This window comes from Sturnira hondurensis, unplaced genomic scaffold (assembly GCF_014824575.4).
Source record: "Sturnira hondurensis isolate 20B ecotype Veracruz unplaced genomic scaffold, ASM1482457v3 Scaffold0011378, whole genome shotgun sequence".
Taxonomy (NCBI): Eukaryota; Metazoa; Chordata; class Mammalia; order Chiroptera; family Phyllostomidae; genus Sturnira; species Sturnira hondurensis.
This window is the reverse complement of record NW_028084009.1, coordinates 301,972-315,393: the sequence shown is the minus strand read 5'-3', so window position 1 is coordinate 315,393 and position 13,422 is coordinate 301,972. Positions and strand designations below refer to the sequence as shown.

The 13,422-nt window shown below is 46.3% G+C and overlaps 1 protein-coding gene across 1 annotated transcript in view; it reads right to left on the bottom strand.

The window, feature by feature from the left end:
- The window catches only part of ARFGEF2 (ARF guanine nucleotide exchange factor 2), an 89,829-nt gene that overhangs the window by 60,208 nt on the left and 16,199 nt on the right, over positions 1 to 13,422 (bottom strand). The window contains exons 4-7 of the mRNA XM_037059852.1: positions 6,366 to 6,512; positions 5,279 to 5,458; positions 4,683 to 4,917; positions 614 to 682 (exon numbers count right to left, since the gene is read on the bottom strand). Of these exons, the coding sequence (XP_036915747.1) occupies positions 614 to 682; positions 4,683 to 4,917; positions 5,279 to 5,458; positions 6,366 to 6,512 (631 nt within the window). The remainder of the gene's footprint in view (positions 1 to 613; positions 683 to 4,682; positions 4,918 to 5,278; positions 5,459 to 6,365; positions 6,513 to 13,422) is intronic.

Sequence of the window (13,422 nt, the reverse complement as noted above, 5' to 3'; positions counted from 1 at the left end):
AAGCTTCCATGTGCCTCTGATACCTGCTGACACAGGGACTGTCTCCCTGATGCAGCAATGGCTGGCCATGGAGATTCAGCAGCAACAACGCTACCTCAGGCTCAGCCTAGTCCTGGAGGGACTGGACGTGCCTGCGAGTGGCACCCTGAGTCTCCATGTGGAGCTCCAACCCTAATATCGTTAGACTGTGCTTAAAAAAAAGATTTCATTTACTAATTTTTAGAGGGAGGGGCAGGGAGGGGGAGAGAGGGAGAGAAACATTGATATGAGAGAGGAACATCAATCGGCTGCATCATACTCGCACCCCGACCAGGAACTGAACCTGCAACCCAGGCATGTGCCCTGACATGGGATCTTTCACTTTGCAGAATGACACCCAACCAATTGAGACACACTGGTCAGGACAGACTGTGCTTCTTGCACCCAACTCAAATGAAAATAAAGTCGACCACTAAAAACAAGTCATTTTTGAATTCCCTGGGGAAGATGAGCAGACACAGGTAGACTCAGGCTCCCTGGGTTCACTGGGGGCGGGCACTCCACCACTAAAATGTCTGACCAAGGACTTTTTGGAGGAATGAGATAGAAGGAAAGGCGGGTTCTTGGTTCTTACCTTTAACAGCGGATGTGACCACATCTTCTAAGATCTCCTTCACCACTTCCTGGGCTCCATCATCAGTCCCTACACACATAAACACAAGCACATACATGTGGGCATTTCCAGCGAAAACAGGACGGGGGAGGAGATTTTGTCCACGTTCTCTAGGGTCGTATTTCAGAAAGCAATGGGTACGAATAAGTACCCACAAAGGCCAGATACAATTGTGCCAACAGAAGACGAGTCCATGAAATTTGAAGCCTCCCCGGCAACATCTGCTACGATTTTGAGTTTCCCTTTGTGGAACAGTAACACCCCTCTGACTTACACACTCTTCCTCCCTAAGCCACCGTTGCTCTAAGTCTCAGGACCCCCTCACACCCCTAAGCTGGAGGCAGGAGCTAGATTTTATCCAGCTGCGGTTCCCAATAGAACAAAAGACAATGGCTTCTCCTGCGTCTTCACCTCGGGGAACAAGAAGCCTTGGTAAGTGACTGCCGTTGTCTGCCTCGCTTTCCCCACATTGTAAACCTAGAACTTAGCATGAGATTTCTAATGTGATAGTCAGAGATTCACTAAACTTTAAATGAATTTTTTTTCTGCAAAATGTTAACTGTTCACATGGAAGAAGAGGTTTGGCACCATTTGTTTTTGCAGAAAACTAGTTCTGGGAGAACTGCTAAATAGCCCTCAACTAGACTTTCAGAAGTACACATGAAAATCACAATGACCAAAAAGGCCATCACATTACATAAACAAAACAAAAATAACCCTTGAAATTTTTCCTGAAAGAGGATCTTCCAACAAGCCAGCATGTATGTGTCCCGTGCCTGGGCCCCGAGGCTGTGGGGAGCAGCACAGAGGCCCTGCCCCTGAGCACTGATCACACTACAACTTCCTGTTTACTCAGCAGGGAAGCAGGCCGCTGCGCTGGTCCCGTGGCCTTCACATCGGCTCCCCTCTGCTGCTTTTCTTTAAACTCTTTAGTTGTTCAAGTTGAAGCTTATTTGAAAGATAAGAGCAAATACTTATATAGCCAGACACTGTTCTTGCTTCATTTTCATAAACCTGTAGGACAGTACTACTGGCTGTAGTCTCATTTTACAGAGGAGGAAACTGAGGCTCAGAGCTACGAAGTGGTGGGGTCATAATCTGAACCTAGGCTGTCTGATCGGAACCTCCGTACGGGCTGAGGGAGGACAAACTTTCCCTGCTTACAGTACTTAGAAGCGGGTTATTTAAAAGTGAACTAACAAACCGGTAAACACATAGGCAATGGTGTACCTACAATAGCTACATACTAGCTATGTAAGTGCTAATGTCTAATGTTGGAGTTCAAAAGACAGAATTTTAAAAATGAACCTAAAAGAAAATGGGAAGTGTGCTAATGGGTGTGATAAGCTGTTCCAAAATTAATTGTGGTGACTGTTGCACAACTCTGCACATACTAAAAAGCAATTGTACATTTTAAATGGGTGTATTCATGGTAACTGCTGCATCTCCATCAAGCTGTTTTTAAAAACCTGACAAGACTAGCTGGGTAATCAGGAGTGGTGCGAACAGAGAGAGGGGCAGTCTCCCTGGGGACAGCTGTTAGCTGTGCCCAGAACTTCACGTAAGCAAGCATGTCTTAGGCTTAAAAAAAAAAAAAAACACACAAAAAACCCTCATTTTGTGAGTTTACAAAGGGCCATGTGATCCATTTCCTGGACAGGCTGATAAGACTGACAAATTGACTTTTGATTTATCAACTTGGGATGAAAAATTGCAGCAGGGTAAGAGGTGCTCAGGCCAGTGAGCAAATTGTCTTCACTGGGGGCCAACGGCCCCAGGAAGGCCTCGGGGAGGGTTCCTGCTAAAAACAAAAAACGCACGTGCAGGGCCCACTCAGTGAGCACAGCACCAGGAGGTGGCTGGCTCGCTGCGGGTGGCTATGTGTTGGTGGTGCCTTTGGACAGAACGAGAGGAGGGCTGGGTGTGTGGGCTCTGTCACAGAGGTGCCAAAGCCCAGGCCTCTACAGCATGGACTCCGGCTCTAGGCACTGTCTCCGCCACCTGCCTCTCAGGCTGTCCTTCCTCCTCGGCTCCTAGGGCTTCTCGGCCCCTCCTTCTGAAGGACTCATCCATTAGAGCCACGCCTTGAGAACTGAAGCCACTGGCTCTTTAAGGCCGACAGCATGCCTCCCTGCTGACCTAGCTGCAAGTCTGAGGTTTGATTCGCACAGGCAATCTGATTCCCATGTTCTTGTGGGAAGCCTCGTGGATACAGCATGTACTGGCAACAAAATCCACCGCAAACTGCAAATCATTCTCAAAGAATTTTTACTTCCGTGTTTCTGCCAAACTATAGTCTAAAGACCAAGCCCCTCCCTGTCATTTATTCAAAACAGTGTATTTACTGTCTGCCACGAGTGTTGGGCACCATTCCAGGTATTGGGAATATAGTCGTAAACAGGGCGGCCTAGGTCTCAGACTGAGCACATGTAAACATTAACTAACATCAAGTAGAGGATGAGAAGACAGGCGTGACAGAGAACTTCAGAGAGGGTGATCCCTTTGAACTGAGAGACCTGGAGATAAAGGGGGCAGGGAAGGGGCAGGAAGTTAAATAAGTGTGGCATTTTCAAGAATCAGAAATACCATCTATACCACCTGTAGAGTGCATAGTGAACGAGGGGGAAAGAGGTGTATGAAGAGGACAGAGGAGTGGACAGGGGTCAGGTCACACAGGGCCGTGGAAGCCAAGGGAGCAGGGCAGACACAGATTTCACTCTGAATGGGACAGAACAGGAAATTACCAACAGGTCTGAGGCTGATGAGGGCCGTGATCTAATGCAGGCTTTTAAGAGAGCACTTTGGGCCATAGTGGAAGCACTTTCATGCAGCTCAGAGAGACTGACTTCTGCATCTGCACAGCTATGCTTACTACGGTGTTTAAATATTAATACTGATCGACTGACCACAGCCTGATGAGGGTTACAGTAAAACTCTGGTCCTTGCCCTGAGAGTTGAGAAGGCAAAAGATGACGGCACACAGACAGGGTGGGGCAGGAGCTTCTGAGCACTGTCCCTAAGACACGTGACAGCAAGGCTGAGTAGGCGTGGGCACCTCTGTGCTCACCCTGAGACACACGCAGTTCTTACTGACAGCTTTCTCTTTTGTCCTTTCCTTGAGTGAACTGATACAGCACAACATTCCAACAATGATACTTGACCGGTTCCCACATAAGCCAAGCACTGTGGTGAATTATGGAGAAAGAGAAGCTGCTCAAATCTGTATACTCTAGTAGGGAACATACTAATGACAGAAATCATCACCAATAACATGACAGAAGAAGACATGAGGGCAATTATAAAGATGCAGGGCCACCAGCCAGAGTAAAGAATTATTTGACAGAATCACTTGGGAAGGTATATTCCTGAAAAAAATAGCAATTCTGGGTCTGGTTTGCATCAACTGCTCAAGGAGAGATGCAACATTCAGGAATAATCTTATGACAGCCCAATTCACAATTTCATGCCTAATACGTTATTTACTTTAAGACTACCGGTGGAGAATATTATCTCTTTCATTAAAAAAAAAAACAAGTAATGTTCTCAGTCATAGACTAAGAAAACAATGTTATCTGTACATCTATGTATCCAGCCACTGCCCACCTTCTTTCTCCTCTCAGGTGTCTGCGAGCAGCTACCAACTGCCAAGAAGGAGGTGAGGCATGCACATCCTGTGTACACATGACAGATGGGACCTTGCTGTCCTCTAGGAGGGTAAGACAGACTCTGAATGACTAACCACCCAAATAATTAACTGCTGGGAGGTAAGTGCACCCAACTGAACCCACTGCACTGAAGCTGACACTAAGAAGCAGTGGATAGACACATTCCAGGAGCACGGAGAGAACACTGCAGAGCCAACAATGGGCCATCGGCCATCACGCCACGCGAACTGTGTTTCGTGACAGAAAGCAAAGGGGACAGCCAAGGGGAAGGCCCAGAAATGGAAGGGTTGCTACCAGAGGTTTCCTGCAGACGTTACTGACCCCTGTCCCTGCCCAGCTGGAAAGCAACAGCACACAGGGCATACCTGACAGTGATGAGCCTCTTGCTCTGGGCGCATCTCCGTTCTCTGAGCTCACTTTCCCAGGGTGACTCCTGGCATGTTCGCTGTTGGTTAAATCTGTCTTTTCAGGAGTTGTTGGTTTGCTTTGTGCTGGGCTCTCCTTCAAATGACTGAACTTTGGGGACCCTGCTGCAGCTTGGATCACAGGGGACTGGGGTTTTGACTGGACTGTCTTTTCCAATTCTCTGGCCTCCTGCAACTAGAAGGCAACAGAAAAAGGATTCAGCCTAAATGGTCCCAGAATTTTGGTAATGAACAGAAAACACACCAGCCTGTGTTTAAAAAAATTTCCAAAGTGAAGGATAACATTTTAAAAAGGAAATAAATTCCTTTGACAAACTCAAAAAATTGTGAATGCAAATGTTAAAACATGTGCTACAGATTCTCTCCCTTGCTTTTTAAAGCAAGAACAAAAACAGAGTGTAGAGAATTCAGAGGAAGAAAGGATAAACTTCAAAACGCTAGTGGATCTTTGCCAGGCACTGAGGCCTCCCACAAACCGTTCACAGTGGGGACGATGTCCCGCCCCCGGCAGCTAACGCCTGCTCTCACTCACTCACCACTTGGTTTTCCATGCGGGTGAAAATGACGTTCAGCATCTGAGTGAGGGTAGCCTTGGCAGTGGTTTGATTGATGAGATTTCTGCTGGCCAAATAGATATTGTAACACGTCCTAACCGTCTGCAGGATTGTGCCCTCATGAATTTCAATGTGCGGGGACGTCACTGCAGTCAGGAGAGCCTGCAACGAAAACCCGAGACCTTCAGCTCCACAAACACCCACCTTGCTCCGAGTCTCCCACAGTCAAACTCTCCCCCAAGGTCTGGTTTTGTTTTGTTTGCTCTGAGAAATTTTTAAAAAATGGCTCTGTAAACTACAATGGATGACTAATTAGTATCTGCTCTGAGTTTAAAAATAATGATTTAACTCCATAAAGTCCAAATTATTTGAGATAACTGTGTTGAAGAGGGCTTTCTACTAGCTTACTTTTTTAAAAAGCCGAAAATATATATTGGAGGGAAAATGCTCCAACTTGATCTCACCTGGATTAACCACAAAATATACCTGTTTTGGTGGGAGGTCTGTTTCCCAGTTCCCTGGTGGGTCTTCCAGGGAGCTTTGGGAAGGGTGTGGCTAACAGGGAGCCATCCCTCACAGAGCTAATGCAGTCGGGACTTCAGGTGCAGCATGCCACACCCATCCCAATCCCGTTCTCCGACAAGCCCCCGGCCAAACCACTCCTGGCAGGAGATACGGAGCAGGGAAATGGAATGGGGGGACAAGAAGGCAAGAGCAAATTGGTGGTAAGAGTATCAACGGGAACCTGCTGAGAAATGGCAGACTGGGAATCCAGAAATTCAAGGGACAAGACCAGAGGACTTCAAGCCGATTTAATTCACAAGCAATTTACATTGTTATTAGTGGAACTGTTTACTCTGAAAATACACCTGGTTCCACTCTTCCTGTCTTATTAGTTCACACTAATAAGTTCTGACACTTTATAAAAGATCTAAGTGATGCTTACGTTTTTCTGTTCCAGCTCAGCACCACCCAAGACGACTAACACGTGCTAAATCAGAAATCCAAATTCCCAGCAGGGACTAGTTTCTAATTCAAAATCCAGACCAGGCAAACACACAGAAAATACCTTAATTATTTGTAACTGGACTCCTTCATCAGTCTGAGGGCCCTGAAAACAATTGCAAATGGTTTCAACGATCCTGTCAATCAGCCGCTTCCCCGGAGCTCCACTGTCTGGGGCGTTGCCAGTGATGTGCCCGTATGCGATGAGTTTCTAAACAGAGAAAGAACAGAGATGAGAGGTTTCTGTCTGGCAGGGACTGAAGCCGCCCACTGTAGCAAATGACAAGCATGGCCTTTAACTTCTGGTGCCCACAGATCCCTCTGCTCCCTGGGGGGCATGGTGGGCACAGCCACCCTGAGAGTGCAGCACTGGGTCTGTTCCCCCGTGGCAGAAGAGCCCCACGGTGGTGAACAGTACCTGATGGAAGAGGCAAGGTGTGGAACTATCCCTATACACAATCGCTCGTGCAAAAAACTGAGGAATTAAAACCACACATGACAGAGTCGGAGGTAGTCAGTGGTTCCCTGAAGCTGGGGGATTCAGAGGGAAATGGGGTTTCTTTCTGAGGCGACAAAGATGGTCTAAAATGAGACTGTGGTGATGGTCGCACAACTGTATCAATATAAAAAACCACAGAATTACACATTTTAAATAGGAGAATCACAGACATGTGAATTGGGTCTCAAGCTGTAAAAAAACCATATATAAATGGAAAGATTCGTAAAAAAGCTAGGAACGCTTTTGCTTGAGAAGGAACAGCTGTGGTTAGGGCGGTACTAAGACACTACAGTGCCTGCTCGCATTCTTTCGGCATGTTGAATCACATCGGTACTTTTTCTGTCCCAAAAACCAAAGTAAAAACCCCAAACTCTGCATCTACACTATCAAACAATGCCTGTTACCTCGAGATGAGTGACTCCTCGGGCCATGCACTCACAATCAGGTGACAGATCGGCTTGGACAGGGGCCACCTTTCGGATGCAGCCTGCCCATCACCTCACTGATGACCTGCATTTCACCACATAATCAGAGCTGGGAGGGAGCTCAAAGGTCAGGAGCAGGGTGATTTCCAAGCATAGCTGAGATTCAGAAGCACCTGGGAGAGCTCATTAAAAACACAGGTTCCTGGACCTCAATCCAGACCTACTAAGCCACAGCTTCTGGGACAGAGCCCAGACACCAGTGTTCTCCAAGCGATCCTGGTGACTTTGAAGGCCGACCAGACAGGTGAGCCACTCACTGACACAACCCTGCTGGGATACAGGAAGTCTAACGCATCATCTGCTTCCGGGGACTCAGCGAAGACTCTTATAAACGCCGTTCTGTTCCTTACCCATCTGGGTCTCTGGCTCATCACGTCTGCCTCTACCTGCGCACTGTGACAGGAGTGCCGAAGTTATCTACAGTGCAGCCACCACTGACTGCCACAGGAAGGTGCCCACCCCGAAGAGGCCTGCCGCCATTTCTCAATGGCTCTTCCCCATCGGTAGCTGTGAAAGTGACACATTCGGGAAGCAGAATAAAAACAGACTGAGCGAGCAGGAGAAAGGCCTGTATACACTCTACAGATCAAGTCCAACCCCAGAGATCTCCAGACGGGGCCGGGTAGGGGAAGTGGCAGAGATCTGAGTGTGCTTTTAAAGAACGCGTCAGGGTGCCCTTTCACCTCATCCCCTCTCACTGCTGCTGCACGTGCAGGCCTCCCAAGGGGGTGGCTGGCTTCCTCACTCCACACTCCTCATGGCTGCAAGTCCGTTTCTGAGCCCTGGGTTTTGAGTGACTGAATGCTGAAAAGCAGGCCCAACCAGGAGGCACGTGGTCGTTCAGGAGAACGTAAGCACTGTCTCTTCCAGTACTCTGACAAAACCTCAGATATGCGGCCTTCTGGCAAAGGGCCTGTGACTTCGTATTGCTGGAGTATTCGTTGCATCCCTGGGGGCTGCAGTTTTCTACAAGTTTGCTGTGGCTGAACCAAGAAAGCAGGCACACGCAGATTTCTGCAGTACTTATGATTCCAGGAAAGATTCTGAGGAGATGGGGAATCCTGGGATCTCACAGAGTGCAAAGTGCTTTTGCAATGCAAAGAATTTCTTTGGGTTGAGTTCCATGAAAGTTTGTCACTGACCTGTGTTCCTGAATTGTGAAACATGAATATCTGGGCAAAGAATAGTTTCCCTCAATAAACAAACAATGAACAAATACTACAGACAGTAAAAAAAATCTTTTTAATGAAAATGAACAAAAGTAGGCCCCACAGAACCCAAGACTGATGCAACATAAGTGAATTCCTGGGTGTTTAACTCAAATACAAAAAAAAGATTGGATGTATTCTCCCCCATACAGACTCCTCAAAGGGCACATGACCCTTCAAACTGATACAAGTTTGAACTATGTTTCACTCCCTTGTCAGTGCAGAGTCAGAGCCAGAAAAAAAGCAGAGATCCTGCGCCCTGTGGGTCTTTCTAGTTCTGCCTTCTCACCCTCCTTTATGCCAGGTTTGTTCTGGGCACTGAGGATACAACAGTGAGCAAGACAGTCCTTCTTCTCATAGGGTTTATATTCTCTGGGGTAGGGGTGGGGACAGACCAAAGCCAAAAGTCCCAAATGGGACCCACAGGACCCTGTTTGATTTGTGGATATCTTGAAAAAAGCAAGTTGCAGCGATAATGCATAGCATTATGTCACTTTGAAAAATAAAAATGTGTGTCTACAGTATTTTTGTACTTACAGAGAAAGCCTAGAAACATTTTTGAGGTCCTATGGCATGAGCGTGCTTGGCAAGCTCCCTGGGGAAAGTGCTTTGCCCAGTGAGTGAGGTGGAAAGCTACTGGCAGGTTCAGGCAAAGGATTAACATGATGTGATACATTTCTAAAGGCTCCCCCCTCCCATTCCTGTGTGGAGAAGAGGACCAGGGCAGGCAACAGGAGTGGAAGCAGGCAGACTTCGAGGAGGCCACCTCGGCTGTCCCGGAGGGAAATGCTGGTGGCTTGGACTTTGGGGGGGGGGGGTTGGGGGGGGGCAGTGACAGAGGCGGAGAGGTTCCTGCCTTATTCCTTGATGCAGTGAGGGACGAGGAAGAGAAGGGCAGAGGAGGAAGGCCTGTGGGCAACTGGCTCACTGACACACGTGTCCCAGGAGGCTGCACGCACAGGGATGTCAATGCCCTCTATAGGGGAAAGGATAAATAAAAGTGTCATTAATACATGCTATATTAATCAAAAGGACTGTCCTTTATTTGCCTACAGCAATATAACTAGATCTTAAAAAGACATGGCTGAATATAAAAAGCTGCAGAAAAATTTGTACAAATGATGCCATTTATTTAGAAAGATAAGTGATAAAAAGATAATGAGACACCTAAACAGGCAACTCGGTTTGGAGCAAGGAGTCCAAGGGATTCCAGCCTTATCTTTAAAGCTCTAAAAATATTTTAACGAAGAATACAGTCATGTATTCTACATAACTACAAACGTGCAGTTAAAAACCCAAAGTTTTCTAAGAATACGTTAGAGGACAACGCTATCGTGTGGACAGGGCAGCTCAGACCAGGGCTTGCCCACAGCCTTCACCGGCATGCAGGAAGGACATCGCACCACTTTATTTCTACCTAGTTTTTCGTCTTTTTCTTTAAAGTCCTATTTTTATATGTTTTATAATACATGTAATTTNATTTTAACGAAGAATACAGTCATGTATTCTACATAACTACAAACGTGCAGTTAAAAACCCAAAGTTTTCTAAGAATACGTTAGAGGACAACGCTATCGTGTGGACAGGGCAGCTCAGACCAGGGCTTGCCCACAGCCTTCACCGGCATGCAGGAAGGACATCGCACCACTTTATTCCTACCTAGTTTTTTGTCTTTTTCTTTAAAAGTCCTATTTTTATATGTTTTATAATACATGTAATTTAATAACAGTAGTATGTATTTATAATCTTACAATTGAAGAAATATGGATATATCGGGAACACAGTCTTTGAAACATTTTGTTACGGACATGTGCCCAGGGAAACCTGGAGATCACTCATTAGCTTAAGCAAGACTGAACCCTAACCCTCCGTCCCCTGGTCCTGGCCTGGGGAGCGTGCGGCAGACCAGCTGCCCAAGGAAAGGAATACGGAGGGTCTTCATCATCTGGCGGCCGTGCGGCAGACCAGCTGCCCAAGGAAAGGAATACGGAGGGTCTTCATCATCTGGCGGCAGGAGCAGAGGGAAGGCTTCTCCCGATGGGGAGACAGAACTCCAAGCTAACTGCTCACGCAAACCCACAAGATCCTTTACCACCCCTCCGAACTCCAAGATGACACATTTGCCCAGGGCAAAATGCAGATGTGTCTGCAGCTGGCTCCAATCTGCCAAAACCAACCTTTACCCCTAGACACTGGCCTTCCATTTCCAAGACAAAAGTTCCCTCTCCCACACTGGGAAAAGCCAGTCAAACAGGCTTTGCAAAGACAGCCACCAAGAGGAAATGAAATTTTCATTCAGTATTCTGCGGAGCACCTAGCCACTCTCCATGTCATAAAAAGATGACACAGGAGCACCTACTAGATTACAGAGAATTTCCGTTCTTTCCAAAGAGCTAACATATGCTGTACAACTCAAAGAAGACAGGCACTGCGCTCTTAAATTTTCAACCCCAGTCAAAGCAGGACATCGATGTTTCTGTGAGAAATCATACACACACTCGGAGTTCCAGCAAAGACTATCTCTAGGAAAAGGGAGCATGTTTTCAATTAGAGTCCAGAACTACAGGATAATAGTTCTGAGTGGTTGGCAACCTTTCTCTGTGAAGGAGTACATACTAAGTATTCAGGCTTTGCAGGTCATATGGTCTCCACTGCACCTAGTCAGCTCAGCCACAGCAGCGGAAAGCAGCCGCAGACAGCACACAAACCAACGGGCGTGGCTGCAGCTGTGGACTGCATGTCTGTTCCCCACTACTCCTGTGCTGAAGACCTAACTCCAACGGGATAGTATTCAGAGGTGGGGCCTTTGGGGGTAATGAGGTTGAGATGAGGTCATGAGGGCAGAGTCCTCGAGATGGGATTAATGGCCTATAAGAAGACACATCACAGCACTGGCCAGTATGGCTCAGTTGGTTGGAGCATCACCCCATAACTGAAAGGTTGGGTTCAATTCCTGCTCTGGGCACATACCTAGGTTCTGGGTTCAATCCCCGGTCCAGGGTGTGTACAATCCCTGGTCCAGGCATGAACAGGAGGCAACCAATCCACATTTCTCTCTCACATTGATGTTTCTTTCTCTCCCTTCCTCTCTCACTAAAAGCAATGAAGGAGAAAGTCCTCAGGTGAGGAAAAAAAAAAACCTAGTGCATTCTCTCTGCCATGTAAGAACAAGACATCAAACTTTAATTACCAACAAAACAGGAAGAGGGCTCTCACAACAGCTGGCACCTTGATCTTGTACTCTCCAGCTTCCAGATCTTTGGGAAATAAATGTCTCTTGTAAGCCACCCAGTCTGTGGTATTTGTTATACCACACCGAACAGATTAAGACATCTGTGTTCCAATAAATTTTATTTACAAAAGCAGGTGGAAGGCCAGATTTGGCTCCTGACTACAGTTTAAGGCCCCTAGTTAAGGACTGAGACATAGAGTAGAGAAATCCTGGACACCCGCCCAATTCCATCACTTCTAGGCCAGGGGAACTCGGTGGGGCTGGTCATTTTATTCTCTAAGTCTCAGTTTCCTTGATTCTAAAATGAGGATGAGAGTACATGCATCAGAGGATCTGTGGGAAGATTAAATAGGTGACGATGATAAAGCACCTTGCACAGCAGAGGTGTGCTCCGTGGGTGGGCCCAGCAGAGGCTGAGTGCTCATGCGTTAGCCATTGTATTTAGTACGCCAACAACGTCAACCATCAGCACCCTCGAAACTAAACCTCAGTATGAGGACAAAACTGCTAAAATTAAACTTATGCCAAATTTCTTCAGAAAATGTTCCACAGCAACAAATATTTTAGGATAGAAGTATGACTTGAGTCTGCTGTTTAAGAATTCTTGGCTTGTTATATACATAGGACAATCTGTACAGAATTACACTGAATGAGCAAATGACTTTTCATTTGGAAGAGTTGCTTCTGTGAAGAAATTGTTATCAATTTTCAAGTATAGCTATATCAGAGAAAAATGATTATTAAATATCAGACTAGAGATGCCAGAAATGTGGCATGCCCACCACCACTTGGCAGTCCTGTGCCTCAGCAGACATTACCAATCAATCGTGGCACTTCCTCAAGAAACCCAGATGACGTTTCATTATCTTTCCAACACTGCTTCTAAACAGCCATAATACAGAACCTATTCACCATTCCTGTTCTAGAAAGTACCAATAATTTGTGGATCTCTCCAATCAATTAAAAAAAAGTATCAAGCTTCTTTTCTTTGATGCAGGCTTCCCACTGGGGTTAAGAATAAATGTTCTGAGGCAAACAGAAACCTCAGGAGTAGATCATTTAAAAAAATACCAGATGGTGAACACACAAGACAATATACAGACGACGTATTATAGAAGTGTACACCTGAAACCTGCACCTATAATTTTTTAAAGAGGAAGCTGTGGAAGAGAGAGAGAGAAAAAAGATTGATGTGAGAGAAAAACATCAATCAGTTGCCTCCCACACATGCCTTGGCCAGGAGTTGAACCTGCAACCCAGGTATGTGCTGACTGGGAATCCAACCAGAACCTTTTGGTACACAGGACGATGCTCCAATCAATTGAGCTACCCAGCCAGGGCTGAAACCTATATAATTTTAAAATTAAAAAAAAAAAGAAAAGAAACAAACCAAGGATGCTGGACCAGGAATTAAGAGATCCAAGTTGCAGCACTATTTCTGTCCCTCATCTCCTGTATGTCATTGGACAAGTCACCCTAACTTTTCTTCTGCCTCTTCGTTAGTGAAAGGTAATTTATGACAAGGTTACTGGCTGTCTAAGTACAGTCAATCCTTATTATTTGCAGACTTTGTATTAATAAGTGCACTTCCTAAAATGTACCTGTAAGCCCAAAATCAATACTTGTGGTGCTTTTGCAGTCACCTGCAGACACGTTCAGAGCAGCGCAAACTTTGAATCACTGGACGCACAGGTTCC